Here is a 21,942-nt window from a genome sequence, read left to right as displayed (position 1 = left end):
TTGCACTCTTAATATGCACCTTTATTCTCCTTTGGTCTGCGCCTCTTTCCTTCAGAAGCCTCCACGTTTATAGTTTTCCATAGTATGTTACTGGCCTCATCTTTTTCACAAATGATGCGATTTAAATGGTTAACTCTTCTGGTTTTTTTATGAATCACAGGTTTTGTAATACAATGGCAATGGACCTATCAACCATACTGGTCATGGTGTGTAATCAACTGATACTGTCTCACATAAGCCACACCAAAGCCCCCTCAGCATCTCTGTCTCCAGATGCTTGCAAAGCTTTGACTACTGTTAGAGTGCAAAGTGGGAATTCTGGTGATCTTTCCTTCTTGGTGTCTTAGGCATTTCCTTTATCTTTCAAATGACAAAACCTGCCCCTAGACACTACACAAAGAATAAACTCATAAGTAATGCTTTTAGCATGAAAGGTGCAATCTAGCTATTTGGGGAAACTGAATGCTGTTTATAATTGTAATAACATAACTGTTACAACTGCAAAACTTCATAATTCTTACATCATCTCCATCCATGTAAAGGGAAATAAGTACTGGGGTGAAGAACTTCTTCACGTAGTAATGCAGCATTTTCCATCGCCCTCCATACTCTGAAAAGGATACAGATTTGAAGAATATTGACATTATATATATATATATATATATATATATATATATATATATATATATATATATATATATATATAAATATATATATATATATATATATATATATATATATATATATATATATATATATATATATATATATATATATATATATATATATATATATATATATATATATATATATATATATATATATATATATATATATATATATATATACATACTAGGTGACCGATCAGGTGTTGCCCAGGATAACTCTGGATAATAACTGATAAACTTTATCTCTCTCCAACTCTCCCTTACCCCTCTTCCCCCTCCTTAACACCCCCCCCTCTCTCTCTCTCTCTCTCTCTCTCTCTCTCTCACTTTTCCCCCTTCTCCTCCCTAACACCTCCCCTACTCTCTCATCTCCTCTACCTCTCTCTCTCTCTCTCTCTCTCTCTGTCACCCCCTTTGGTGCCATTGATGTCTTACCCCCACAGTATTTTCTCCCAGATAGTAAGTCATATTTATACCAAAATTAGGTATAAATATCGTATAAATTCGTCAAGTTTATTTAGTTACTAGGTCTACGGGCATAACCAGCCCGTTTCGGGGAAGCCCTCCCCCCCCCCCACCTGCTTTGGTGCCCTTTGGTGCTAGTGATGTCTTATCCCAACAGTGCTGATATATATATATATATATATATATATATATATATATATATATATATATATATATATATATATAATTATATAATTAACATACATTGTGTGTTGATGATTTCTATATATATATATATATATATATATATATATATATATATATATGTATATATATATATATATATAAAAATAATGGAGCCATAGAAACGTCAAAATGTGGAAAATAAAGGCTATATTTCAGAGACCAAACTGTCTCTGTCCTCAGGCAAATAATGAATGAGAAAAAGTTACAGAAAAGTGGTATTTATACCAGAAGATCCATAGGTCAGCCGTTAAGTCACTCTCATTGACAATTTCTCTTTAATCTTCTTAATCGCTGGTTGGAGGAAGATTTTATTTATATTATATCTGAATCCCAGATTCAAATATTATAGAAATTGAACTAATCCGTAAGCAGCTGTCATCTTTAAAGTACCCTGACCATTTAATTGAGAAATCAATCCACAAAGCAAACACTGTTTTCTACCGTCCCCTCCATAACAAGACCAGAGAGATGCTTGACACAGACACCTGGAAACTCTAACCCTTTTGCTTTTACTTACCCAAATACCTTAGCCAAATTCCTGATTAACATCCAACAAAAACAAGTACCCAAACACACAGGAGTTTATGAAGTCCCTTGCCTCGACTGTGACCAATCCTATATCAGCTTCAAAGGCAAATCACCCCCCAAAAGATTAATACAGCATAAATATTCAGTCAGGTACAGACAACAGAGCTCAGCTATTTTTAACCACATAAATCACCATAACCACAGAATAAATTGGAATATGTCTCGTATAATTTATAGTAGCAATTGTCGGTTCAAAAGCCAGATGGTGGAATCAGCCTTGATTAAACAAAGAAATGCAATGAATCTTTCAAGAGGTGCCTGGGATTCAGATATTATAGATAAAATCTTCCTCCAACCAGCAATTAAGAAGATTAAAGAGAAACTGTCAACTGGAGTGACTTAATGGCTGGCCTATGGATCTTCTGGTATAAATACCACTTCTCTGTAACTTTTTCTCATTCACTATTTGCCTGAGGAGAGAGACAGTTCGATCCCTGAAAAAATGCCTTTATTTTCCACATTTTGGCATTTCTATGGGCTCCCTTATTTTTGATGGAATTCTGTTTTAACAGAAAATATTTCACAGTCATATATATATATATATATATATATATATATATATATATATATATATATATATATATATATATATATATAGATTAGTGTGAGGAGTCGGGAGTCAATCCATACTTAAAATCATCAATGAAGGGCAGAGGACACACAGATATACAAGCTGACTTTATTCCAACGTTTCGTAATTATCGGATTAATTACATCATCAGGGCTGTTAAACATTCCAACATCAGAAATCACTAAAAATTTGTAAAACACACATTGATAATAAAGACTTCTACATTTTGGGCCATACCACCAACCCCCAAGACCTTGTTATCCTGGAATCACTTTTCATCAAACAACTTGTTCCGTCGTTAAACACTCACACGTCCTCCTCTCCTCTATATTTATCCTGACTTGTGTTCTTTCTATTTATGTTTATGTTTAGTTTAAAGCTGTCACTCCTCTAGGTCGGTCATTAATCTTTTTGTTCTGTAACCCCCTTTCACAGATAGTTTTCAATTTCAGTTTACTACATATTCTGTTAACTTCATTTTAATGTAATGATTTTTAAAACTTTTGTTCTCTAATTTTAATGTTTGTGTACATTTGTGAAAATTTTGTATGAATAATTTTTAGCCTTTATTTTTAGCTTTTATGATTTTACAAAAAATTTTATTTCTTATTTTAACAGCTCTGATGATGTAATTAACCCGATAATTACGAAACGTTGGAATAAAGTCAGCTTGTATATCTGTGTGTCCTTTGCCCTTCATTGATGATTTTATTTATATATATATATATATATATATATATATATATATATATATATATATATATATATATAAAACCAGACTTGAGCGATCCAGTTGCGTGCGAATTCACAGACACGCAAACTTTCATTGGAACCTAACTAATTGTCATACACAAGTTTTTCACAGACACGCAAACATTTGCAAATACTGAGAAACCTTGCAAAAGTGTTTATGTTTAATTTTTATGTAATTTATAAGTTTTCAAGCTTTTATGTGTAAATTAAATAACATTAAATAATAAATAAAAGTAATAACTCACTCTCTCTCTCTCTTTTACTGAGATGAGAGAATTTTTATGGTACATGTATATGTTTATTTGTTTTGTATGATAAATAAATTTTTTACCTAATAATAAGAACTAATTTTCAAATATTAATAAGGTTAATTAATAATAATAATAATAATAATAATAATAATAATAATAATAATAATAATAATATAACTGTAGTTACAAAATTTGTATGTGATACGTATTTTAAATAAACAATAATATTTTTCCCTCATCTTTTGTAACTCAGTGAAGAAGCTCGAAGGCAAAGCTGTCAGACATGTCAATTTAACATGACAAGAGGGGGAGTGTTGCTGATTAGCGGGTCAAAAGTTTCTTACACAATTCTCTCTCTCTCTCTCTCTCTCTCTCTCTCTCTCTCTCTCTCTGTCCGTAATAATTCATAAAAAATTTCACTCCCTTAAGTAAGGACAACTGTTTCTCTCTCTCTCTTTCTCTCATTCATAGTTAGTGCAACCTACATGTGACTGTTTCTCTGTATGTCTTTACCTGTACAGTAGATAATTTTAAATTGATCTAATTTTACCTGTACCATCTACAAACTGTAAATGTGCCTTTCTAAAACATAGAGACATAGAGCATTTCAGAACAAAGAGAAAGAGACAGAATAAAGACGTTTTTAAAAACGAGGTTGAGAAGACTTCTAAAAATAGATTGGTGGAATGGGGAGAGAGAGAAATAGTATACTAATCTTCACACTCTCCTATATTTCTACGTCAACTATTTATTTCTTTTTTTAAGGGTAATGTATTAAGTTAACTTTTAGATGAAATTACAGTAATTTAATTTCATTTAAAAGTTAGTTTAATACTTTGGGAGGATGATTAGGGTCATATTTAGTGTTTAAATTCTACAAATAAGCATTTATTAGCAATTTTAGAGGCCATGCAAACTTATGTGGAACTTGCCTTTTTAAGCACGTAGGGTCTGGAACCTAACATCACATAACTTTGGGATATATATATATATATATATATATATATATATATATATATATATATAATATATATATATACATATATATATATATACTATATATATATATATATATACATATATATATATATATATATATATATATATATATATATATATATATATATATATATTATATATATATATATTATTATATATATATATATATATATATATATATATATATATATATATATATATATATATATATATATATATATATATATATATATATATATATATATATCAGCTGACCAACCCAGCTCTGCCCAGGATAACTGAATGAAAATTGATAAACTTTTTTCTCTCTCTCTCTCTCTCTCTCAACTCTCCCTCACTTTCTCCCTCCCTAACACCCCCTCTACTCTCTCTCTCTCTCTCTCACTTCCTCTCCCTCCTCTCTCTCTGTCACCCCCCTCCCAAACCAACCCCTGCCCTCCTGGTGCCATTGATGTCCCCCACAATACTGTATTCTTTTCCAGATAGTAAGTCATATGTATACCAAAATTAGGTGTGATGAATTTGTAAAGTTTATTTAGTTACTAAGTCTACAGGCATAACCAGCTCTGTTTCACAGGCAGAAGCAGCCATGTTTCAGGGAAGCCCTTCCCACCCCCACCCCCTTTAGTGCTAGTGATGTCTTACCCCTACAGTGCTGATTTCTAGATAGTAGATAGTAAGTCATGTGCATACCAAGTTTGGTTGAAATTGCTCTGTGCATTTCAGAGTTATGCTGGCACATACACACACATACATACATCCACTTATATATATATATATATATATATATATATATATATATATATATATATATGTATATATATACATACACACATACATATATATATATATATATATATATATATATATATATATATATATATACATATATATATATATATATATATATATATATATATATATATATATATATATATATATATATATAATAATGTATATATTAAGTCTGTTGACAAACTATGTGCTGGCCTGTCAATAGTACATCTGGGGCAAGTGCAGTTGTGTTGACATTGGAGGTTTCCACAGTTAGATACAGTGGGTATCTGACGCATTCATTTGTGCTTTTTGATCATGATCTAAGTGCATGGAGACAGTGTGACAGATGGATGAAAGCGTTGTGATCCTTCAAACATTGAACCGGTGTCGCCATGCTTCCGGGGAGGAGTTATTAAGTGAGTGCATATATGTGAACACTCTCTATTGGTATATTATGAGAGGAACAGACAATAGCTATGGATTTGATTTGTGGCTGGGTATGATTTGCTTGTTGTGCAGTGTTAATGGATAAGAACCGCCACTGTGAGACCCGTTATTTGCAGCCATATAAAGTGGGTAAGATAACTCACTAACACATATCTTTTCAGATATTATGTGGAAATACCCAGTTTGTGTGGCAGTGAAACCTCTGATCTTCCATTATGCATTTTCCTGTTTTGTTCTCCATTGTGCATGTTTCTGTTTTGAATGTTTTGAAGATAAAGTTAGCTAAGTGTAATTTTCTGAAGAGGCAGATAGTATATTTGGGTCATGTCATTTCTAAAGAGGGTGTTAAAGTGAATGATGATAAAGTTAAGGCAGTTGTGGATTTTGCCACTCTCAAGAATAAGCAGATTCAGCCATTCTTAGGCATGGCTGGATTTTTCCGTAGGTTCGTGAAGGGTTTTTCTATTCTAGCATCTCCCTTGACAGATGTCCTGAGGGTATAGAGGGATGAATAAATTTGTTTTTATTTAGCATTTCCCAACGTTTTGTGAGAGAGAGAGAGAGAGAGAGAGAGAGAGAGAGAGAGAGAGAGAGAGAGAGAGAGAGAGAGAGAGAGAGTGTAATTGTCGTAAGTGAGTGCTTCGGTTGTTGGAAGAGGGATGAGGTCGTTAGTTTGTTTACGGCGCTGTCTGTCTGTGGAATATGTGTGAGGATTTTTCGGTTTTGAAGGCAGTTTTTTTGAGTCTTTAGTCAGAGCTAGGGCCGGTCAGTGGTTCTTGTGTGGGACAGTTTTTGTCGTATGCTTTTCTGGGAGTTGTTGGTCTTCTTGTTGGAGTGCTGTTTATTTGTGTGTGTGTTCCGTTTCTTTTTTGTATTTCCTTGTTGTGTTTGTGGTTGTTTTGCGGTTGTGGTTGTTCGGCGGCCTTTATCCATCTCCAGCAACCTTGAAGATCAGGGTGAGTGTTGTTTGTTGTTTTGTATGTGGGTTTGAAATCCGCCACATAAACTTGGCGCCCAACGTGGGGCTGTTGTAAAATAGCTGTTAGGATTGTTTGTGGTGGGTCGAGTGAGAGTAAGAGGTCAGGATGAGTGAGATAGAGAAACTGAGAGAGAACTCCGAGTGGCTAGGGAACTCCAGGGTAGGCTGGAGGAGGAGAATGGGAGGCTGAGGAGTGAGAATGAGGAGTTGAGGAGTCAGTTGGAGGAGATGGGGGAATGCTAAGAAGTGCAAAAGAAGAAATGAAAGGGGAGATGAAAGAGTCAGAAGAGAGAATGGAAGAGAGGGTGGATAAAAAGTTGGAGGGAATGATGAAAGGTGTGGAAGAGATGGTGAAAGGTATGTTCAAGGGTGTTTTTGGAGAAGGGGCTGTTGGAGGCAGGTTCTCTGGAACGTGTGAAGGGGCAAGAGAGAAAGAAAAGGAGGAAGAAGTGAATGGAAGCGTGAGTGATGAAAGTGATATGGGAATAGGAAGTAAGAAACGAGGGAATGAGAGGCAGGGTAAGGAAAAGGGGAATGAAAAGCAAGGGAAGGAACAGAGGGAAAGTAAGGATAAGTCAGGGGAAGAAAAAGGAAGAAGGGAAAGGAAAGGAAATTGGTATGAAGGGTAAGGAAGTGGGAAAGGCAGGAAAGAAGGAGAGGTGAAGGCAGTAGTGATAGTGAGGTGGATGGGTGAGTGGATAAAAGTGGATAAAAAGAGGGGGAAGAAGAGTGTAATGAGTAAGATGAATGTAAGTGCGGAAGTGGACTCTTTGTATTCGGAAGAGGGTATGAAAGGACAGAGTGAAAGTAGTGAAAGTGAGAAAGAAGTGAGAAAGGCTATGTATGTGAGGGAGGTACCCCGTGTGAAAAGTATAATGAGTATGGAAGTAGGGATGTGCATGATTTCTTTAGGGAGTATGAAAGGTTTTGTCAGGATAAGTATGGGGAAAGTAAGAGAGTGTGTGCACGAGAATTAGGAGAGTATTTGACTGGGTTTTTACTTGATATGTATAGGGTTATTATGGGTGTGGGGATGTTGAGTATGACAAGGTGAAAGCTAGACTAGTTGAGCAAGCGAGCGTATGAAAGCGAGTGTTAAGTATAAGAGGAAGAATGAATTTGATGAGGCAAGAATGAAAGCTGGGAAACCTTGTCACTATATGCTTGTAGGCTGGAGACGTTGGCAAGGAAGAAGTTTGGGGATGATGGGATAGATGAATGTAAGGAGTTAGTACGGAAGTTGTTAGGGACAGTGCCAGATGGAGTTAGAGAATTTGTGAACTTGAAGCGGAAGGAGAAGAAAAGATGGACGAATGAAAGGTTGACTTGGGGAGAAATCTTGGAAATTGTAGAAGATTATGAGCTTGACAGGGTTATAAAAGAGAGCAGAAGTGTAAGTGTAAGGGCTGGGGTAGATGAGAGAGTACCAGAGTTTGGAAGCTTTAGGGATGCAGTGTTGAGGGGCCCAATGAGAATGGCCGATAGTGTAATAGATAGGAGTGTAAGAGCAAGTAATGTGGAGGTGCCAGTGAGGATGAATGATGGGTTTGTAAAGGGAACAACGGGTTGGACGGGTTAGGGATAGTAGTGTACAAAGGGAAAGGTCGATGAGTGGAAGTCGAGCAGAAGTGTTTTAGATGTGGAAAGGAAGGACATACAAAGAATGAGTGTAGGTGGGCTTTAGGAGCGTGTTTGGGTGTGGGCAATCGGGACATTTGGTAAGGGAGTGTACGAAAGATAGGGGGGTTAAATGCTACAGGTGCGGACAGGTGGGTCATATTGCTAATGGTTGTAGGGGTACCCGAGTGAATGTAATATGTGGCAACTGTGGTAAGAATGGGCATTATGCGAGAATGTGTTCAGAACCGAGAGCGAAGTGTGTCGAATGTGGAATGGAAGGGCATGTATCAAGTGTATGTAGACGAAAGAGGGTGACTGTGACAGCGAATTCAGGAAACTGAGTGTGAAGGGGTTCAAATGGGTGGATCCTCCAGGATGCAAGCGGTGCGTGTGATGCATGTACGTGAGGGGTTGTTGCATGAGGATCAGCAATTTGTTTTGATAGAGTATGGTAGGAGACGTAAGAAAGGGAAGAACGTAAGTAAACTGAGTGGTCGTAAGTTGTGTGATAGGGTGTGAGTGCCAAAGTGGAAATGAGTGATAAAGCGTGTAATACGGATGAATGGGATGGTATGAATAGAACGCATAGCATATGCGGGTTTGATATAACTGAGTTGACTGAACGTGTAGGGTTAGTGAACGGTTGGAGGTGAGCGAAAGTGTAAGAGTAAGAGAGCGTAGCAGTAATATACGAGTGATTGAAAGCATGAATGAATCGTTGCAAGAATTGGAAAGGTCAATGAGCGAATGGGATGGGTTAGTTGAAGAATTGGGGAGGTATTTGGGAACGAGTTAGAGGGTATAGATGAGATTGTGGATGAAATTGAGAGTGGTAATAGTGAAGAAGATAGCGTGAATCTGAGAGAGAATGGAGGAGATGATGGGAGTTTGAATGTTGCTAGAAGAGAGAGTAATTCTGAGAGAATGATTGCGTGCCCGCGAACGCGATCTAGAGGACCTGCTAGTGAGCATCCGTGGGTGTTGCGTAAGGCGATTTGAAAGAGGTGTGAAAGGTGTTGGTTGGGAAATGCTAAAAGGGGGGAGAAATATAGAGGGATGAATAAATTTGTTTTTATTTAGCATTTCCCAACGTTTTGTGAGAGAGAGAGAGAGAGAGAGAGAGAGAGAGAGAGAGAGAGAGAGAGAGAAAGAGAGAGAGAGAGAGTGTGTAATTGTCGTAAGTGAGTGCTTCATTTTGTTGGAAGAGGGATGAGGTCGTTAGTTTGTTTACTGGCGCTGTCTGTCTGTGGAATATGTGTGAGGATTTTTCGGTTTTGAAGGCAGTTTTTTTGAGTCTTTAGTCAGAGCTAGTGCCGGTCAGTGGTTCTTGTGTGGGACAGTTTTTGTCGTATGCTTTTCTGGGAGTTGTTGGTCTTCTTGTTGGTGTGCTGTTTATTTGTGTGTGTGTTCCGTTTCTTTTTTTTGTATTTCCTTGTTGTGTTTGTGGTTGTTTGCGGTTGTGGTTATTCTGGCAGGCCTTTATCCATCTCCAGCAACCGAAGATCAGGGTGAGTGTTGTTTGTTGTTTTGTATGTGGGTTTGAAATCCGCCAAAAGGGATGATGTGCAGTTTGTATGGGGAGATGGACAGAAAGTAGCTTTTCAGAAGATTAAGGATGACTTAGTGAATCCCCCAGTGTTGAAGTTTCTTGATTTGGAACGCCCTTTCACGTTGGTAACGGACGCTAGTTATGATGGTATAGGGGCATGCCTTATGCAGAAGTTCGATGGAAGACTCCATGCGATTGCATTTTACAGTAGGAAGTTTAAGACCTGGGGTAGTAATGAACGGTTATGGTCAGTAGTGGACAAAGAGGCCTTTGCTGTAGTGTCTAGTTTGGTGCATTTCAAAATGCTCTTGATGGGCAATCAAATAGAGGTTCTTACGGATCACAAGCCATTGTTGAATCTTTTTAATAAGCCGGATCTTTCCCTTAAATGGGCTAGGTGGTAGCTGACAATCAGGGATTTTGATACTCAGCTGAGGTATATAGAGGGTAGACATAATGTTGTAGCAGATGCCCTTAGTAGAAGTTTTTCTGATGCAGATGGTACTCATGCATGTTATGTATCTGGAGACTGCATAAACTGGGATATTAGTTTAGTAGAAGCTAAGCAGGATGAGGATGAGATTTTGGCAGACACAAAAGCGTTTCTTAGAGGGGAATTAGTTAGGATGGGTTATAAGCTGCCTTCTGCAGGGTTTGAATTATAGGGTAATTTGTTAGTTATAGGAAGATTAGATACAGACTGAGGAATAGTGAGGATAAAGGTGATGCGACGCAAATAGTTGTTCCCAGGAGTTTAGTACCTACAGTTCTGGATATTGTTCACTATAGGTCTGGCAGTCTGCATTTGGACATTGAGACGATGTATCAGAATATATGGGGACAATTCTTTTGGAAGAATATGCTCGCGTCAGTGGAAGACTTTGTGAGAGGTTGCTCAGTTTGCAATGTGTTTAAGCCATTCAGGATCGTTTCTCGTAAACTGGGTTCATTTCCTATTTCCAGCAGGCCGTGGGCCAGGGTCCATATGGACCTACTGTCCAATTTCTGTGAATCTAGTTAAGACCATAGGCACCTCTTGGTGGTTGTTGATGAATTAACTAGGTTCATAGAGATTTTTCCGTTGAAGCATAGAACAGCAAAAGAGGTTGCAGTCGCATTCTTTAATGGGTATATTTGTCATTATGGGTTCCTGAGGTGCTGATTACAGACAATGGGAGAGAATTTGTGAACAAGACGTTAGAGTGTCTTGCAGATATAATGGGCATTCGGAAGGTTACTATTATTCCCAATAGACCAGACGCTAATGGGCTGTGTGAACAGGCAAATAGGAAGGTTATTGAAGCTCTCAGGATGACTGTAGGGGGGAACGATGTAAATTGGGATCGATATATTCCACAGGTGCAGCATAGCATTATTCCATGGTTAGTGATACCAGTGGAATGTCTCCCAATGAAACGGTTTGGTTAACCAGCACAGGGTGCATTCGATTTGTTGCCTATTCCATCGGGGGATACTGTTAGGGCGCTTGTGTCGATGGCAAAAGAGAGATATGCGTGTCTTGCTAGGAATCTTGAAAAGAAAACGCGGGATATGGTAGACAGAAGTAATGAAAAGCCAGATAGAGTTAAAGTTGCTGTGGGAGATAGGGTTTTTGTGAAAATAAATGCCAGGAATCAGTTGAACTGTAAACTAGGTCCTAAATTTGAAGGTCCTTTTCATGTTGTTGAAGTAAAGAAGGGGAATAGATTTGTTGTTCTAGATGAGAACACGGGTGTGTCTCGGTTGACACATATATCTAAAATTAAAGACAGGTTAATGGGAATCTTATATGTTAATTCTTGTGTTGTACTGTGGTTATGATCATTTTTTCTTTCCTCTCTCTCTCTCTCTTTCTTTTTTTTAATGGGTTTTAAATGGGAGCGACTTGTAGTTTTTTAACTGGGGAAGACGTTGGTCCGTAGAGGTATACAAATCTTTAATTTCCTGAGTTCAGTTTTTGCTTTTGTGTCTTACGATACTTAGTTAAAATTAAGTGCAAAATACCATAGGGTTTTATAGATATATGGGTTTTTTCCTGCTTGTACATTATATATATATATATATATATATATATATATATATATATATATATACATATATATATATATATATATATATATATATATATATATATATATATATAAATATATATATATATAATATATATATATATATATATATATATATAAATAATATATATATATATATATATATATATATATATATATATATATATAAATATATATATATATATATATATATATATATATATATATATATATATATATAAATAATATATATATATATATATATATATATATATATATATATATATATATATATATATATATATATATATATATATATATATATATATATATATATATAAATAATATATATATATATATATATATATATATATATATATATATATATATATATATATATATATATATATATATATATATATATATATATATATATATATATATATATATATATCCATTTTACATAAATCTATATATAAATCTATATATAATATATATATATATATATATATATATATATATATATATATATATATATATATAGGAAACTTTTAAAGTAATTTGTATTTTCCTAACACAGAAACCTGAAGTTCTTTACACTGGGTTTAACTTTCAGATAAGGCCATTCACTATCACCAGGTAGGGGGAAGCCCAACTCACCTGTCAATACACACTCCACTATCGCTTCTGGCCCAGGTGCTGGAGAGAAGGGTGGCTGTGGTGGGCCATTAATGTAAAGAGCTTCAGATTTGAATGTTAGGAAACATACCAATTACTTTAAAAAATTACTATTCGTTCCTACACAAATACAAAACTTCGTTCTTTACATAGGAGACTTACTCATTGGTGGGAGGAATCTAAACTGACTGATTTGTTCAACCCACCTGGGAGGTACCTTCCTGCTGCAACAGTTAGAATTCTGGGTGTAAAGTAATTATTTTGCTTTCATTGAAAGAACCAGTATGTGTTGGAGACAATAAAACATGCTGTTAAAACCAATGGCTTTGTTTCATTGCCTCTCCCTCTCTCCCCTTGTCTAGAGAGAGGGGAACTTGCATTCACCCAATCTACAAATCAAAGATGATGGACAGGGTGCCCTGTCGAGTAACTCTACTGCAATCCTCGTCCATCCAGCACATACTGGCTTTGCAACCTGTCTCTTTGCATTAAGTGAGAGAAAGGTGAAGAGAAAAGGGAGGAGACCAGTCACACACTCTCTCTCTCCCACTGAATATCATAGAGGAGATGTGACCTGTCCCCTTAGGGGAGCTGGGTGAACTACACAACTTGTTAGGCAGCCACCAAAGGACCCAAGGAATATGTCAAGAGACTTGTGGGCAGCATCCCGAAAATGGGACGAGGTGAATGTGGTCTGGCACGACCATACACTAGCTTATAACACCTGCTGAACAGACAAGTTCTTTCAGAATGTAAGGGACGGGGCGATGCCCCTGACCTCATGAGCTCTTTTCCTCCCAGACAAGGCATATTCCCATTTGATCTTCCCACGCAGCCAGAGATCCTGTTCTTGGACACACCTTTTTTGGTCGAGCCAGTACTAACAAAGACATGTTGCCACTCAGGTCTAAGATGTCGAAGTTCTCTTAAGATATGACTGCATCACCCTAACAGGACACAGTAGCATCTTGTCTGGATTACTACTAACAAAATCCTCTAGGGAGAGGACTGAAAAGGATCTGAACCTGATGTTAGGGGCCGACAGTTTCTTTGTCTTTGTTATGAATTACAGGACAAACTTGAGTAAAATGGATCCCCATCCCCTCAAGTGTTTAACACCAAAAGACAGCCTTGATGGTCAGATCCCTGTCAGACAACTCTCTCAAAGGCTCGTAAGGGCTACAAGACTGTTCAAAGCCTCTTAGGAGCATGGAGATCTCCTACGAGGAAGAGAGATCGACTCCTTTCAACTTGAGGACTTGGCCAAGGGCAGGCCTGCAGCCCTTAATGGCTGAGACACAGAGAGCCTTCTGTCAATGAAGACAGATGGGGTAGTCTGCTGCCTGCTGTAGAGTTACTCTGATTGGATAGATACTACATTGACGACACCAACTAGAGAAGGAGGCCCAAATCCCCTGGTATACAGCCACTGAGGACTTCCACAGGTATCCAGGCATCTTCACTGTATGATGAGAAAAGCCTCTCCCTCATAGGAGACGCTGGATAGTCTCCAGGCTTTAAAGTGCCAGCTCTTCCACAGCCCAGTGATACCTCTCTATGTCCAGCTGACAGAGAAGGTTGTGCCACGGGGGAATCTCTCTTGGGACCTTGGATAACAGAACTAGTAGGTCTGGATACCCAGCATATGGCTACTTGGGGGCAACAGAGTCAACCTGAGATTCAGGGTAATCAGTACCCTGTTGATTAGAAGATGAATTAAACAAAACAGAGGGAAGGTGAAGCTATTAGATTGTCCTATGGGTGCTGGAAGGCATCCTCCATAGCACCCCATGGGTTTGGCACTACATGCATTGAGCAGAACTCTGGAAGTTTTTTGTTGTGCTGGGTGGCAAACAGGTCATTACTCAGAGGTCCTCATAGCTTGAAGAGCCCCTCCGTAATGTGTGGGGGTCGAGACCATTCTGTCCTTATCACCTGACCTTGGTGAACAAGCTTGTCTGATACTATATTCCGAGTACCCCAAATGTACATGGCAGACAGGCAATGGAATCCAGCAGACCTTTGAAAAGGACAAACCTAAATATCATGAATCATGGATGCTCAAGTTCAAAACCATAAAAATGGAAAGTAAAAGAAAGTTGTTGTGCACAACAAAAGAAGATGATGCCCTATGTGCAACATTCCCACACCGTACCCAAAAGGCAGGTGAAAAAGATGTAGAGGAATCTATGACTGAGAAAGAAGGAATCTGCTTTATTTGTGACAAACCAGCATCAACCAAAGATTTACAATTGGCAATGACATTGCCTCTATAAGAAAAGTTGCAATGACATGCCATCAACTTGCTGGATGATAAACTTATGGCCAAGCTAAGTGCTGGAGACACTGTTTCCTATCACCATATGTATCATACATCTCGTCTGGCAGACATACAACAGGGAAAGAGCTTGGCTGAATTCCCAGAAAATTGGAGATGATCACTTGTAGTACAGACAAGAGGAATGTGCCCATGCTTATGCTGAGCTTGAGGTGTACATACAAGAGAAGCAGTTACCCACAGATGGGTGCTACTATTTCACATTGGTAAAATTTTATGATTTGTCCAAACAAAGACTGGAACAGCTAAATACTGATGCTTCCTTTTGCACCAAACATGGTAAAGAACAGATACCTGACCATGTCCCAGAAATGCAGGTCTTCATAAAGGGAAGAGAGATTTGCCTTGCCTACAAGGGGAAAGTGGGAGAAGCCCTAGCCTTGTCATATGACTACAATGATGCACTAATCGTGCCTAAGGCAGCCAAGACACTGAGGAAGCAGATGCTTGAACATGAGACAGAATTTAATGGAACCTTAACAGCAAACGCTAGATGGGAATCTGTGCAATCAAGTTTGCTGGAATTTGTAAATGTGCTTCAACATGGAGGGGTTATGAAATCCCACCTTAAATATGGATCATCATCTGCTTATCTATCTTTAGCACAACATTTATACTTCAACTGTTGGAAGACTCCAGCATCTTCAATGATTACCCAGACATTCCAAGTCAAGAAAACCTTTGCTTCCAATATGTTTTGGTCTCCTGGTCTTTGTAAAATCCATAAATTATCAGTTAACTGACACATTTCATTAACACAGAATCAGCATCAGCTATGACAGGGTTCTGGAATTGACAAAATGGTTGGGAGAAGCAGCTGTAGCAAGGGCTGTGGAGGAAGTAGTAGTTTGTTCCACTACACTAACTAAAGAGTTCTTTACATCTTGCTCTGTTGGCAATTTAGACCATAATCAGAGTGACACAACACCACATACATCCTTCCATGTGACAGGCATGTCTTTGTTTCAGCATCTAGGCAATAACAAGGGTAAGGTCAGAAACTTGGCCCAAATCATCCAAAGTGGAACAAATTATGAAAGAAGGGCCTTCTCTTCCTGAATATTACACAAATGCAGCACCTTCTCACTTTAAACATGAACATTCCCTCCCTTCATTCTAACTAAGATGTGCTTTAGGAGCTCATTCCTTTCTTCCTTGCCCTTGACAGTATGCCAGGTGGCTTTCAATTCATTTGAGAGACATGGAGGCTCTCCAAAATGACACATTTGTTGAATTTACAAAAGGGAAATTTTACTGTTCATAAAACTGCTTGGCCTTTGCCCAATGGCTATAGACCAACCACAAATGAAAGGAGATGGTGGAGCCATTGGCCTAATTGAAGATACAGATGCTCTCAGAAGGTGGACAGTGGCTGGTCCTGGAGTAAACTACCTGATTGACGAGTCTGAAACTAGAAGTGACACCGATCCAAAATCTGAGTGAAAGCTTCATGATCAAACTGAAATTGTGCAGAAAAGGTTGCTTGAAATGGTTCAGAATCTAAGAAAAGTAATCAAAGAAATGGCACCCCTTTTGAGGAAGATTCATTGGATCTGATTGTGCTAGACAATCAGATGGACAGCAAAGTTGGTGAATCCTTCAGTTCTATGAAGAGCCTTTGAGAGACACAATTCACAAACTTTACTGAGAGACTCAAAACATCAAGCAGATTCTATGAGCCAGTACACAAGAACAAAATTTTACTGTTCAGATGCAAGATGCCTGGTACAGTCCAAGAGCAAACAGTCACTGCAAGCCATAAAGGAAGACTATAATCTATTCTTACGTCTCTTTTATCTCATTCCAGATGAGACAATATGACTGAAATGTGTTCTTTCACGAAAATAAAAATTCTCCTCCATCACTAGCACAGAGTGGGCAGATGCATAAGGGCACCAAGTCACAGCTGCTGCCTCTGCTGAAACAGCAAGCATAAAAAATCCATGACAAAGACCACACCACTGATTTTATCACAATGGATGGTGCAGCACTTGTAAATGCTATGGGATGAACAAAGGGGTCTACTTTTAAGACTTATGCAAAAGATCAATTCTTATCCAGTTACAGAAGCACACACAGAAATGCAAACAAGCACATATATTTGATGTATATAGGGCAGACAGTATGAAAACACAAACAAGACAAAATAGAGGCACAGAAACTCACTGCAGAGTGATCAGCAAATTCCCAGCAACTGGGCCAGCTTCCTCAGGAATGACCAGAACAAAACTGAACTACTATATTTGTACAAATGGCAGACATAATCGTTTCATTCCAAGCAGATGATACAACATGCATGTTGTCACCAAAGGGGATGCTGCATTTTGTAGCCAAGCTGAACAGGACACTGCTGGCCTACAAGACTGCAGATACTAGAGTCAATATGCATGCTGCATATGCTGCAAAGCGTGAAAACATCTCAAGTGCAATCATATGCAGTTCAGACACTAATGTTGTCATCATAGCAGTATCAAGTATGGAAAAAATTGGTTTGGACAAACTATGGATTAAATTTGGAAGAGGGAAAGACATGAGGTGGATACCTAATCATGAAACTGCAGCAGCCATGGGACCAAAGGCCTCCACCCTTCCTTTTTTTCATGCATTCACTTGGTGTGACACGGTGTATGCCTTTCAGGGAAATGGGATGAAGTTTGCAAGGCAAACATGGACTGTGTTTCAGCTTATCACACCTACCTTCAATAATCTAAGTTTGTGAGAGAGGTGTGAAATAATAAGCAGGAAGACAAGTATTGCTGGTTTATTGATGAAGCGACCCGCTTATAAAGCGGTGTGTGGATGTCTGCATATACGCAGAGACTGCGGGTACAAAAATTTACAAGTGACCTGAGGTCAAACTATTTCTCTACACAAAACAGGACAGGTACATACAGAAAACATGATGATTAACAATAGCTGGTTGGACATAAAAATACTTTGACACATATACGTGGTACAAGGGCAAATGAACAGGTAATAAATATACAATTCACAATAATGATAACAAGATTGTGTTCGTCCGACCTTAGGTCGCATGTGAAGGCACTGCAGAAAACGGGATGTTCATCATAGAGAACCTGTTGAGCAGGGACTATACGATACTCGTGCCCCCCCCCCAGCCGTAGGTAACGTCTGATCAAAGCAGGTATCTGCTGGGGCGGTGGAAGGGGCGCCGCCTTCTCGATGCCAGCGGGGGTGGGGTTATCTTTTTCGGTGCCCTGTGGATGGGTGTGTTGGGTTGCCCTCCTGCCTGGTCCCGAGGCCTTCTGGGGTGCCCATGAGGTTTTCTTGTGGACGGGGCGGGCTGTGGGGGCGCCACCTCCTGCGGGGGCTTTGGGAAGTGCCCCCAAAGTCTTCCTCCAGAAATGCGGGCTTGAGGTGGTCTATCGATACCCAGTCTTCCTTCCCATGAACGGCCACCCAGAATGCCTTCTTATTCCTCTCAAGTACGAGAAAAGGCCCCCCTGTAGAGACTGGTCAAGGGTGGGTGTATGGCTGACGAAGACGTGGGTGGTGGAGGACAGACTAGGAGGCATGAAGGGGGACGTCCTGTTGGTATATGTCCGCCAGCAGTGGGCGAACTTCCCAACCCTGTCGCGGAGCCTCTGCGTTGTTAAGTTGTCCCAGTCCCCTGTGATGAGTTCCCCCGGGACTACCAGGGTCTCCCCAAAGACCTTTTCTGCTGCGGACAGGTCACCGTTGGCTCTGGGGGCGGTCCTCAGCCCGAGAAGGACCTAGGGCAGCTGGTACTTCCAATTCACGGAGGTGCAACGAGCCATGAGGGACACCTTCAGGGACCTGTGGAACCTTTCCACCGTTCCATTGGTTGCAGGGTTGTAGGCAGTGGTGCTGTGGTGAGTGGTCCCCAGCAGGCGTGCCAGGGCGGTCCACAGCTCGGACAGGAAGTTATATGGTCCGGGACACCGAACTGGCTGATCCAGCTGGAGAGGAGGGCCTCTGCGCACGACTGGAGGTGGCTTCTTCCTTGGGCATAGCTTCGGGCCACCTGGTGGAACGGTCGATGACTGTTAAAAGGTATCTTGCTCCTCCTGATGGGGTAAGAGGACCCACTACGTTGACGTGGATGTGCACGAAACGTCTCCCCGGCTGGGGAAAGTCGCCCACCCCCGATTTGGTGTACCGTCCTACTTTGCTGGCATGGCACTGTATGCACTGCCTTGCCCAGGCCGCTGCGTCCTTCCATATGCCGTGTCAGACGAACTTCTCCGCCAGCAGCCTGGCTATCGTTCTGCTAGAGGGGTGGGACAGTCCATGGATGACGTTGAATGCACCAGTGGGAGGGGGTGGCCAGTGCTTATGTCGCTCAGCAGTGTTGACCCTCCAGGGCTGAGGGGCACGTCCTCCACTTCAGCAGCGTGATCGCAGTGAGGTAAGCTGGAGTCTCTGGGTCGGCGGCTTGTTCACGGGTGAGGTCCTCGTAGTCGATCCCGAGCTGCACTGCGTAGATTTCGACCCTCGAGAGGGTGTCGGCTACTGGGTTCTTCTTGCCAGGGAGGTACCTGATGGTGAGGGTGAACTCTGCGATGGCCGTGAGGTGCCGCTGCTGCCTGGAGGACCATGCATCCCCCAGCTTTGTGAAGGCGTGGACCAGCAGCTGGTGGTCCGTCCAAAGTGCAAAGGGCGTACCCTCCAGGAGGAATTTGAAGTGGCGTACCGCCTGGTACACTGCAAAGAGTTCCCTGTCGAAGGTGCTGTAGCGGGACTCGGTGGGGCTGAGTTTCCTGCTGAAGAAGGCGATGGGCTGAGGGGCTCCATTGACGACTTGCTCCAAGATGGCCCCAGAGGTGACGCTGCTGGCGTTCGTTGTCAGCTGGGGGGGAGTGCTGGGGTCCTGGTGGGCCAAAGCTGTTGCCTTGGCAAGGGCGGCCTTCGTCAGGGAGAAGGCCCTTTGCTGGTCGGGGCCCCACTCTAAGGTCTTCAGACGGCCCTTGAGGATCTCCGTCAGGGGGGCCATGGTGTGTCGCGATCCCCGGGATGAATCTCCTGTAGTAGTTGACCATGCTCATTCCGCGCTCTCACTTGGAGTGTGATGGAACACTCGCGTCAATACACACTTGGGAGCGTGCCGTGTGGGTCCGCTAATGACGCCGGTGATTTGCCGACGAGGGTCGGTAACGCCCGAACACTTTGTTAGAGCGCTGTAGTTAGTCCGTTAGGGGCGTGGGTTGGTTCATCGGGCCAAGACTAAGTCGCCGTTTGGGTCTGTTAATGGCTCCGGGAACCACTCCAGGGATCAACACTGTGAGAGAGTCGCGAAATAATGGGCAGGAAGACAAGTACTGCTGGTCTATTGATGAAGCGACCAGCTTATAAAGCGGCGTGCAGACGTCTGTGTATACGCAGAGACTGCGGGTACAAAAACTTACAAGTGACCTAAGGTCAAACTATTTCTCTACACAAAACAGGACAGGTACATACAGAAAACATGATGATTAACAATAGCTGGTTGGACATAAAAATACTCTGACACATATACGTGGTATAGGGGCAAATGAACAGGTAATAAATATACAATTCACAATAATGATAATAAGACTGTGTTCGTCCGACCTTAGGTCGCATGTGAAGGCACCACAGAAAATGGGATGTTCATCATAGAGAACCCGTTGACCGGGGCTTTACAAGTTCAACACTAGCCGCTGTAGCAGATGAAGGTTTGCAAATCATCGAAGAGTTTGTGGTCCTAATGTACAATAGAAGCAGTTCATATAGATATAAATGAGGCTTATTGTTGCATTCACCATACTAGGGCTGTTCTTACAAGAGAGCTGCCTTTCAAGCAGGGCAAATTTGGAGCTAGCCTTTAGTATGCCATCCAGTAATGCCCAATCCAAAACACTGGAGATGGAAACAGATTGATGGTGCCTGACTTCCATATTGGACAGATTTGCCAGTAGTAGCAGAATCTTGCCAAAAACTGAATATGTGTGGATGTAAGAAGGGATGCCTTGGCAGGCACAAGCGCTACAACTCTGGACTTGGCTGCACAGCTCTCTGCAGCTGCACTTGCTACAAATGCTGGCCATATTCGAGAGGTGGATTCAGTTGATCTCTCAGTGACAGTAAGAATACCAAAATATGAATTCACAATCATTACATAGACAGTATGCAATTTTTGCAGGCTTATAGAATGGAAACATTTAAAATATAGGGCAAATTTGCCACCATTTTGGAAAACTGTCAGCCATCCTGGAAACAGCCATATATTGCAGTGGCCAGAGGTTGATTTTGATTTATGGGGATAATAACAGCTCTCGTGCCAATCTGTTGCTTGTATCACCATTTGCACTTTTTTTCATCACCTTACTCTACTGGGCAACTTCCCCCCACCCTTTTGCAAGGAAATGATGCGGTGTGTTAAAAGTGTCATTTCCTAGTATGCTGAAGAAACTGTTTTTCACACAAGAATCAAGATTTTACAGATTTTTACCCAGTTTATGATCACTGCATAGAAACAAATGATCGTTTCATGAAAAAACTGTCACAGTTTCTAATTTCAGCTGAAATTATTTATAGCTAAAAGTGTTTTTTTTTTTAATATTGATCAGTTCTGTTATTGCTGCGCCAGTTCACTTAAATAAATCTGCTAATCTCACCGAGCGATGCCCACGACGGTCCTTGCCAAATATCGTTGGTCTGCCAGTAGAGAGCCCCGCTGACGTACCCTTCCCCTTGGCTGTTGATGCTGCTCATGCCTCGTCTGTAAAACTCTGATTCTGTTTTCACAGCTACAGCCTGGTGGACCTGCAGAAGGGCTTTGACAGTTATGGAAGCATTTATTCTTCCTTATTACAAGAGATAAGAATGATTTCATTGTGTAAGACACCGAGTACATGCTAGAAAGAAACATTTTCTTTGTAAAAATAGACCAAAGGACCTGCAAATCGAATGTGATTCAATAAGTCTCTTTTACTTGAAATCAGGTTTAGATATTTTTTTTGGTATTGAAGAACAGACTTCAAGTT

At 40.2% G+C, this 21,942-nt stretch overlaps 1 protein-coding gene across 1 annotated transcript in view; it reads right to left on the bottom strand.

Moving 5' to 3' along the window:
- Positions 1 to 21,942, bottom strand: part of LOC136850233 (beta-mannosidase-like) — a 130,610-nt gene that overhangs the window by 2,290 nt on the left and 106,378 nt on the right. Inside the window, 2 exon segments of the mRNA XM_067123879.1 lie at positions 522 to 610; positions 21,574 to 21,721. Coding sequence (XP_066979980.1) covers positions 522 to 610; positions 21,574 to 21,721 — 237 coding nt within the window.

This window comes from Macrobrachium rosenbergii, chromosome 21 (genome assembly GCF_040412425.1).
Source record: "Macrobrachium rosenbergii isolate ZJJX-2024 chromosome 21, ASM4041242v1, whole genome shotgun sequence".
NCBI lineage: Eukaryota > Metazoa > Arthropoda > Malacostraca > Decapoda > Palaemonidae > Macrobrachium > Macrobrachium rosenbergii.
The sequence above is the reverse complement of the archived record's forward strand: the minus strand, read 5'-3'. Positions and strand labels throughout refer to the sequence as shown.